This window comes from Gossypium raimondii, chromosome 3 (assembly GCF_025698545.1).
Source record: "Gossypium raimondii isolate GPD5lz chromosome 3, ASM2569854v1, whole genome shotgun sequence".
Taxonomy (NCBI): Eukaryota; Viridiplantae; Streptophyta; class Magnoliopsida; order Malvales; family Malvaceae; genus Gossypium; species Gossypium raimondii.
This window is the reverse complement of record NC_068567.1, coordinates 49,938,286-49,948,321: the sequence shown is the minus strand read 5'-3', so window position 1 is coordinate 49,948,321 and position 10,036 is coordinate 49,938,286. Positions and strand designations below refer to the sequence as shown.

Genomic DNA, 10,036 nt, shown 5'->3' with positions numbered 1-10,036 from the left:
ATTGGGTATGATCGTATGTTTGATTAACTCTAAATCTAGTGAAATAGTTGAATTTGACATACTGTTCGAGATTTTATAAAATGCTTATTGCTTGTATTTAACAATTGATTTTGAAAGGGATTAACGAATTATTTTTAGCGGATATCATGCTTGAGGACAAGCATCGGCTGAGTAGTAATTTGATAGCAAGATAAATTCATATTTTTAATATATTTATTTTTGGCTAATTATCGAATAAAATGTTATTAAATTTGGATTTTTCTTATCAAGAATGAAGTTGGTGTGCTGAATTCAAACTCTTACAAAAAGGGGCTAAATTGGAACAAAAAGTAAAGAGGAGGGCTTAATTGAAAGATTGAAGATTCAAAGATAACTGAATAAAAATTGAAGGGTTGAAATTTTTTTTAAAAAGTGGCTGGGTAAAAATTGAAGGATTGTTAATATTGTTACAACTCGTAATTAATTTAAATTCTAGTTTAAATTTAATTTTAAAATTTGAATTATTTAGTGATAATATTTAAAATTATTTAGTGATAATATATAGTGATAATATTTAGAAAAATCTAAATAAATTTTAGCACTAAAAGTGTATATAAACACTTTAATGACTACAATCAATTAAACACACTTTACCTTTACCTTTCGTATTTAATAATTTCTCTATTTTTTCTCCTTTCCGCGTTTATTGTTTGAAAGAGAAAATCTATTTCAAGGATCGATTCAAGATTAGAGTGCACCAAGACTAAAGCTAAAAATATTTTATTTATCCATTTATTTTATTTTTTAAAATTTATTTATTTATTTTTTGTATTTTTGAATTTGTTTTATTTTATTTTTCATATTTTCTTCTTTTATTATCTTAACTAATTTAAACCTCACATTTTTAATTTTATTTTCAACATTTCTACACATAAGTCGTGCTCAATCGGTGAACACGACTGTAACTGCGACATTGATTCTGGTCTCGAAAAAAATGAAATTAAATAATCTCTATACATTCGACCCTATTGCTCTATACTACTAATTATTGTTATTTTATCATAAAATTTATATTTAATGGTTTTAACGCCCATCAATATAAAAACTTAATAAAAAATTAAGTTTCGATGTCGGAGTTTAATAATTTAATTAAAATCATTAAAATATGCTTAGAAGTATTCAGTATTGCAGAAAAAAAAGCATATACGATTTAAAAAATAAGTTAAATGTATAACTTACATTAAATATTATAATGGTATTTTTTTTCTTTTCATTATAGGCATTGTATGTATTAACTTAGCAGACAACATAAAAAGTGTAATCAAATTTAGAAAATGAAACTACATACGGAGATGAATTTAAGCAATAGGAAGTCAAAAATTAATGTAAAGCATTTTCAAAACATATTTTAAAAAAAAAAGGTTTAGGGGGTAGTAGTGTTGAAGTTCTCACCACATGTATGAACTACTATGCTGTAGTTTTATGCAGGAAGATCTTTTAGGAAATCCAAAAGGTTTTGCAGGCCATGGACCTGAAAATTGTAAGTCCTATCATTGCTCATTTGCACCGAGAAGAAATTCTTCACATATACATATATTATAGATTATAAGATAAAAGGGGAAAATATGCAATTCTGTTGATGTTTTCATGGATTACTACTGCCCAGAGGAAGGGCATCTAATAGAGCTGAATTTGACAAAGCAATTGCACCCCAAGTAAAAGCTCATTAGGCTTACATCTATCTAGACTCATGAGTTGTCATAATCATCATCTTCGTAGACAAGAAATGAGACGGGACAAAGATATAAATAATAACCAAAATATAAGCCGAGCAAGCAGAAACAAAATATAGCTTACTCACTCTTCGATCAAACATGAAGGTGAATTATGACTACTACCGCTACACTGGCCGAATATATCAGGGATTCCATCCCATTTCCTTTTCTCTCTTGCTTCCCAGTATCCTCCGATGTATCGATAACAACCATCTTCATCCTTGTTAAACCATCTTGGCTGCCATCCTCTTTCTTGTAATTTCCTTGCCTAAATCCATGTCAAATCAAATAAATCAAGTGGAGTTAGTTTGGATCCTCAATCTCATCACCATGGTCCCTTGAGGATGAAACCGAAGTTTAGATTAATTGGTTCATGCATCTACCCTTAAGCGGTGGCATTCAGTTGATTTAGGATTCAATCCCAACATCTACAATCCCTTCTTTTTTCTTAGGTTGCAGGCAACAATGGACAAAAAAGTCATCAAAGGACCATTCCAACTCTTTTGTTTACAGAAAAAACACACGTTCTGTCAAACTAAGTACTAAACATTCATGCCGGTGATATTTCTCAAGTACCCATGCAAGGCTCAGATCCTATGGCCATTACCCGTTGAACTCAACAAAGAAAACACTGTAAAAGTAAATACCTGTCTCTGTAACTGTTCCAACCGCAGCTTCTCCGCATTTGCCATTTCATATTCTCCGTTCTCCAAGTGTCTCTGGTCTGGCCTCAGTCTTGAGTCCGTTGGAGGCAATTTTTCCAATAAATCAGGAGTTAATTCATTTAAGGATATTGCAAAAGGGGTAAGATTGTATCTTGTCTTAGTAGCAGATTTGTCTCTTTCCCACAGCAACACAGCTTCCGTCATTGGGTCATACCCTTTTGGCTTCATAGTTGGATCTCCCAGCACATAATACATAGCTTCATCCCATTTCCCCACCAACATGGCAACCTTTTCCCCTGTCCTATTGTCTTGCACAAATCCATGAACCTGAAATTATTGAAGAGAAACCATCAATTTTTTTCTTTCTTCAAATTATGGTCAACCAGAACTGTTAATAATCATTCAATGCGTAAAAGGTTTCAAACAACCGTGCACAACTTTGGCATAAAACAGAACCCCAAAATTGTTCACTATCACTTTATGAAAATTTTGCATGTTTCTGGCCAACTGAAACCTCTCATTCCCAAAATTTTATAATATTTTAACGATAGAAGGAAGTAAAATAACAATGAATCTAAATATCAATTGGCGTTTAGAACTGCTTCCAAGAGGTAAAGAGTGGACCAGAAAACAAATCATGAGCTTGTCCACCATTACAGAAACTATGTAACTTATGGAATATACTCGATGAAGCTTGGTTTACCATTCCATTAAGGAGAATAAAATATGACCTGATGGGGATTTCGGTCTATGATAGACTGCTCCTTGAACTTGAGCTTGCAAGAGTAATTGCCACTGCCTTTTATGCGCATGGTACCATAGTGATCACAATAGATTTTACCAAGGATAATGTTGTATATGGACGTGGTAACTTTGCTCCACTGAAAAGTCTCTCCATCCTCAAACTGCAAAGTTAGAATACCAACAGGATCGAGTTGAATAGATCGTCCCCAAAATTTTCCTTTGAGATTGGAATCTGCCCAGAATTTCCAGCCTCTACCCTCACAGTGACAGGCGACAATCATTGGGTGGTGACTCACCTGGAAGCAAGCAGCTTATCAAACCAATTGTTAGATTGAATGTCATATAACTACCTCATACAAACTGGCCTATTTCAACCATGAGCAACAGAGGCATTTTGTTTATCTTTCCATCAAAGTTTCAGATTAATTTAGCCAAGAACTACTTAATCCAACATAGCATACCTTTTCAGAGAAGAAACGAAGTCCTTTATCTGGATAGTCAGCCTCATAGGTCTCTCCAAGAAGTGGATTGAAAGGTTTGCACTGCCGACCTTCTGTCGATGCATAACCAGATACAGCAAATGCCGCAACATTTAGAATTCTCATCAAGTCATTTTCCTGCAGAATGTCAACAATCACTGGCACTCAATTATAACATAAACAAACTCATTAAAAGCTCCTATGAATTCCTTACACCTGGAACCTAAGAAAGTAACTTAAACACCACGGCAACAATTAGACATTTAGCAGCCAAAAAAAGAAAAAGAATACGGACCCACATTCCTGGACAAGTTGGAAACAATCACAGAGCTGAAATACTAGCATTTTCCTTATTAATTTAATGTCTAATAAACCTGCAACAAAATTAGTATTCTGCATCTACAATTTTAGAGTATGAAAGAAAGGAATAACTTGGAAAGAACTGCATCACAAATATGGACAATTTCTGGAAGTTTCTTAAGACACTATATGGCATTGAGTGGCCATATATTTGTAAAATGCTAGGGAAGGGACATCATATAATGCCCCTACCACAAAACATCTTTCTGCAAGGCATCAATATCCATCTAATCAAGCAACAGACCATATGTAGTAGAAAATGTCAGAAAACAATGGTAGTGAAAGATGTTCATAAAGACGTTCAAGAGAAAAGGTGGCAGCCGCAGGTTACTTTTACTTTTTTCTAATGATATTTCTTTTCCCAAATTTTTGAGATTTTAAAGCTAACAATTCTTTGGAGTAGGAAATTTTATCTTTCTTCAGGATATTTCTTCTCCGAACTGCTTTTTACTTTAATGCTAGCAGCATTTATTTTTCCTGGGAGAAAACAATAACACACAATGTAGAAGAAAACCACAGGCATGTCTCAAAAAGTGCATATTATTCCTACCTGATCATACATGAAAACAATAAGATAGCTAGTTCAGTAAGTAAATTGATTAGCTTGGGTCCATTTACATTTTTAGTCTTGTAAAATAATAATTTTATAGTAATTTAAGATTCCAGCAGTAGAACAGATCTCATAGACTATACTGCATTTATTTCCTTGTACTTTCCCAATGTTTGGTCAATCTAGTCTTACCCCATGAAAAAGGTTTAAAGAAAGGGTGGGAATGATGTTTATTGCAGAAGAGTGGTAGAAGGAGATATCTATGCATAAATAGCCCATCAAATAAAACAACCCCCTATATACAGTGGAAGGATGTCCCCCATAAAAAGCAATAAAATCTTGAAAGAGGATGGGAAACTATTTTAAAGCAGCAATCTAGGATGAGAAAATCAGGCAATGAAATTATGTACAGGTTCCCCAACAAATCCAACCCGCAGAAATGAGTTATGAAGCCAGCAGTGGTGCATATACAGATTTCTCGTTGCATAAGAGATAACTATCAGGAAAAAGCATCTTCAATTATTACTTTCATTCTTTCTTTTCCTCCATTGTTTTCATGCTATTTATTTATTCTGTTAGATGAGAAAAAAATAGTTTAAGAGCCAATGATACTCAATAACTAGTAAAGGTCACTAAGCAACTGTTAATGATAAAGGAGACAACTTCAAACTAAAAGCCTAAAGTGTATTGGCACCTTCTAATATGCTAATCTACATAAAGTCAGTATATAATCTACCTGGATTAAAGAAACTAGCAGATCATGCTTTAAAACTTCTTTGCCACAAAAGAAAGCAGAGCTGAGGACCTGACCTGCTTTCCCCATTCCAAGGCTCGATCAACCAAGTATGAATACTCCAAATCCTCAAAGCATTTCTGCAGTGAAGAGAGTGGTTCATTAAAGTACACAGGAAGACAGACACCAGATAAATCCTTTCCGATATTATCCTTGATAATAGACCACAAACCAACTGGCTTCTCTTTCTCCTTTGGTTCTGGCAGGTTATCCCTTCTTTTGACATAAGGATATTGAATGATCCTGATTTCCTTTTCAGGCCCCCACGCACAATCAGAAAATGAAGCATCTTTGTCAAACACACAGCCACTTCCACTTTCTCTACACCGATAGGAAGCACTTCTTAAAGCTTCTGAAGACAAAAAGTCATTTGTATCAAAATATATTCCATCATCTTCATCTGTTTCAACATCTGCACCATCTTGACTTTCATTATCCGCATCAGAATCAGTTGCACTACCTTCTGACATGACAGAGTAGAAATCTGAAACATAAAGCAAGAGAGTTGTTCAACTTCTATATCTACAGAACACTGGGTAAGGAAAAGAATCTAATCATGTAACTTCTCTTCATGGAAAAGTCACTTTTCTAGAGTAATTTAGCTAAATCTTCCTGCAGTCAATCAAGCAATCATTCAACCAACATGTGATCTAGGGCTCCCAATCAAATTTCCCACTTAAAATTATGAAATAATAATTTGCCTACAAATAATTCTGCAATGCTTAATAAATGTTACACAGACTGACATGTGAAAGGGGGGGAATTACAAAAAGAAATTTACTATAATTAAAAGCAAATCTAACCACTAAATCGTCCACAATATGACTTGCGTTCCTTTGTTTCATCAACTACAGTAGTTTCCAGCTCTAATTTCTCAGTCTGCAAACAAGTCAGAAGATGGAAATTACACATCAAAAGAAAATTTTTACAGAGTTGACTTTATTCATATTCAAGAAAAGACTCATGTAGATAATATAACTTCATAAGACAAGTAAACGAATATGAAAATACAAGGCAATAGGTGAAAAGGGAAAATGGCTCTGCATATTTTAGTAAAATACAACATTTAAAAATAAGGGAGATTTTCGTTATTGTGATAGCCTCCTATAAATTTATTCATGCATAGTAACATACTAATTAAGCGTCTAAACCAAATTAAAGTGATTCTTAAATGCTGTTTCAAATATCTTAAGACCAAATTACAAACACCACAATCTATGAGATTGGCAGAACATACTAATAAAGTGTCCAAAACAAATTCAACTGATTCTTAAGTTGCTGTGTCATATATCTTACATCAAGATCAAATTACCAACACCACAATCTATGATATAGGCAGAACATTAGATAATTCATATCAACTCAAGCTACAAGGGCATATCGGAAGAGAGTTTAAAGAATACAGGTCAATGCTATCTTCTTTCTTCCATATATTTGATTACTGAATCATGCAATTCTACAATGGCAAATCAAATGTACCTCTAATTGCCGCAAGGTGTCCAGTAACTTAATATGTTTGCGTTGAAGGGCCTTGAGCTGATTTTGCATCTCAGAAAGTTCTAAAAGCATTATTGACTCACAGTCTTTAATGACTGCCTCACCAATGCCTTCCTGTAATAAGCGTGACCTTAGCTTATCAGTTGAGATGACAACATCCTCAGAAGGTTGAAAATCATTACTTGACAGCACTCTAGGGAAAAGATCTTTAGCAGCCAGCAAGGCCTCAATCCATGCAGTTCTGTCCTCTCTTGACACACATCGCAAATGAAGAGTCTTTGTTCCCGTGAATATGGTCAGCCTTTTATCATCTGACTTGCTTGCACGAATCGAAGAAACCTGAGCATTAGTTTCCAAACTTTTCAGCCATCTTTCCCCAAAAACAGAATAAAATATGTTAGAACCTAATTTTCTAAGAGCCAGTCAAAGCGGTGGAGGATGGCAAGAGAAGTACTCATTGTTGAAACAATGATATGAATTAGGGCATTGTCTTTCTTTCTCTTGAAATGTGCTTTCTCTTTTCTTTTTTTGGTCAAAGTGTGTTTTAGCTTTCTGATGGGCGTCGTCTTTTTTTTTTAATTAAAAAAAATAAGTGTAGAACTTGTGTATGTGTCATGCTTCAATAAAGTAGGCTGATTTCGCAGTCTGATTCTCATTAGAAATGATGTCTACTTTCTTATTGATCTTTCTCCAAAGAGTTCATCAGAATGATGCAACTGCAAGAGAATGTCCGGAATTACATTTGGGTGGCTTATTGCCACAATAACGGGAAAAGGAAGCATGTAAAAAGCTAGTCTACTATATAGACTTTCTGCAAATGTTAGTGATCTTAATATTAGAAACCATAGAAACAGACTTTTGCAGAAACAAGTACTTGCATACTTCAAAGCATCCAAGCTCAGAATTTCCTTCTCTTTTTTTAACAATGAACCCAAAAGGATCTTCTCTTTACTCCCACTAATCCTCCAAGAGGATGTCTGAAACTATATTTCGATGGTTATGGCCGCAATAATGGACAAAAGAAGTATGTAAAGGGCTAATCTACTATATGGACACCCCTCAGGGACTTAGAAATCTCTACATTAGAAACCATACAAGCAGACTTTCGCAAAAACAATTATTCCATACTTCAAAGCATCCAAGCACAGAATTTTCTTTTTTGAGAATTAACCCAAAAGAACCTTCTCTTCTCTATTACCAATCCTCCGATCTTTCGCGGTCTCTAGCTTTAGTCCGATGGGACCTTCCTAGTGGCTCTATTGAAGGAAAGTGGCATAGGAAGAAATAATGCTAAAGAATTTCCAACATAATTTTCTAGTACTAAATTTCAAGGCATGCATCAACGACTACATATGAAGAATTAAAAATTACAAAAAGGGAAAGTTTATGGTACGTATATTCTTTTTCCTTCAAATAAAATACCGAAAGAACCGGCCCTTTCGCCACGGCAATAAGAATAACATAAAAAGCGGAAATGAAATCAGAACTGAGTGATAAAAGGGAGAAAGCAAAATAACCTTCAAATGGATTTCACCAAACGGCTTGCACTGAGTTGTCACCGAGTTAACCCGATTGCTACTCCAGTTAGCTTTCCTCATATACCGGACCGAGTCCTCGCCGATCACTCGTACGCTCTTCTCCCTTGATGGACTCATCAAAATCTTATCAGGTCCGTGAATCTTATAATACGAGAGAACTCCGTCTTCCAAAACGAACCACCGCGACCTCCATCCCTTTCCATAATTCACCCATTTGTACAGGATCCCGGCGACGCCGTGGGCGGCGTTAACCTCTCCGATAATAGGTTCGTCGAATATTGCCATGGAGGTGTGATTCATTACCGACGGCGAGGATCTGTCAGTGTCGGCGTTGACTGAGGAGACTTGTGAGGAGAAACTCGGTTTCGAATAGTTAACTGTTCTGATGGAAGGTTCGATGCTTAGCTGACATTGCGGACCCGATTTGGTAACCACCGGGTTAGCTCGGTCACGATCGATGGAAACCGGAGCAATGCAGCACAGAGGATTCATCTCTTTCCAAACTTAAAAGCAATAACAACAACAAACAAACAAATCTTACATTTAAGACGACGACGTTGGATCGGATTCAAATAAATGCCCGGGACAAAGAGAAGCAGCGGAAGAGCAGTAGGAGAAGCTCCGATTGGGGAAGAACCGGGCCGGATCCGAGGGAATGTGAGACCCGATCGGAGCTCGAAACGGAACGTTTTCGAAATGACATAGAAACGGAGAAATATAGAAGGTGAAAGGCGGAGGGGGAAGTTACGAGAAGTTATAAAGAAGCGTTGCAGTGCGCACACAGATCCATTTAAGGCAGTGGTCAGTGATTTCAGTATAGGAGTCAGGGAGGTCTCGATGCGCAGGTTAAGCTAAACGCCATTAAAATTAAATCCAATATATAAATGCATGGGATTTTCTTTTCCCTAAAAAATAATTAAAAATTAAAAAATGTTGAGGTTTTTTTATTTGGGGGGGGGGGTTGTTTTAACGATTTGGTGTTTCCGGGGTGACGATGATTGTGGGTGGGGGGAGGCAGCTAACGTGCGCACTTTTGTGTGTGATTGAAGAACTGGAGGGGGGAGTGTTTGTCCGTTGGGTAAATCTGGCCCCTTCTCCCGTTCATCTCATAATGACGTTTTTGTCCCTATCTTGCACATTTATTAGTAAACATGATTGCTATGTTTTTCTAAGGGTGTTGTGGTGATTTCCTACCTGATTGTGAAAGGGATTAATGAATGAAAAGATGGGGGATTTTGATGCCCGTAATAGAGCAGCAGTGAGGCCGGCAGACCACTCGCTTTTTTCATTTCTACCCATTTGAATAATTAATAATAATAAAATATGTGCTTAATTTCATTAAACCCACTTTAATCTAACCAAATCATTAATCATTATTAATTTTTAATGATTTGGTCTGCCTGCCTCATTAAAGAAAGTAAATGGTAGCTATGGTAAAACCGGGGATAAGTAATAAAAGTGGTCATTGAAGTTGGTTTTAATGAGTGATGCGGGTCAGACATATTCAATTTCAACGTCATTGCTGATGCTGCTAATGCTTACTGAAACCTGCCATTGTTTTTTGAAGCTTTGCCTGCCGCTCCCGCTCTGGATCGCTTTCAACAACAACACATAAAAAAAGGAAAAGGTTTTACTCGCCTGGGTAAAATCAAATTA

The 10,036-nt window shown here is 35.8% G+C and overlaps 1 protein-coding gene across 1 annotated transcript; it reads right to left on the bottom strand.

The window, feature by feature from the left end:
• Positions 1-1,188: 1,188 nt before the first annotated feature.
• On the bottom strand, positions 1,189-9,374 carry LOC105794579 (oxysterol-binding protein-related protein 1D). Its single transcript, XM_012623828.2, has 9 exons — positions 8,360-9,374; positions 6,825-7,181; positions 6,149-6,224; positions 5,363-5,829; positions 3,625-3,780; positions 3,151-3,459; positions 2,402-2,746; positions 1,841-2,022; positions 1,189-1,510 (listed from the first exon to the last, which is right to left on the bottom strand). Exons 1-9 carry the CDS (start codon positions 8,870-8,872, stop codon positions 1,477-1,479), a joined length of 2,439 nt encoding a protein of 812 aa, XP_012479282.2. The 5' UTR covers positions 8,873-9,374; the 3' UTR covers positions 1,189-1,476.
• Positions 9,375-10,036: the final 662 nt, after the last annotated feature.

What these genes read in the sequence shown, in the direction of transcription:
- LOC105794579 (XM_012623828.2), bottom strand. Translation starts at nt 8,872, where the DNA reads ATGAATCCTCTGTGCTGCATTGCTCCGGTTTCCATCGATCGTGACCGA. An exon ending in CCTTGGAATGGGGAAAGCAG is followed by an intron (nt 3,781 to 5,362) that starts GTCAGGTCCTCA and finishes GACATTCTGCAG; the next exon opens with GAAAATGACTTGATGAGAAT. An exon ending in TTCGTTTCTTCTCTGAAAAG is followed by an intron (nt 3,460 to 3,624) that starts GTATGCTATGTT and finishes GCTTGCTTCCAG; the next exon opens with GTGAGTCACCACCCAATGAT.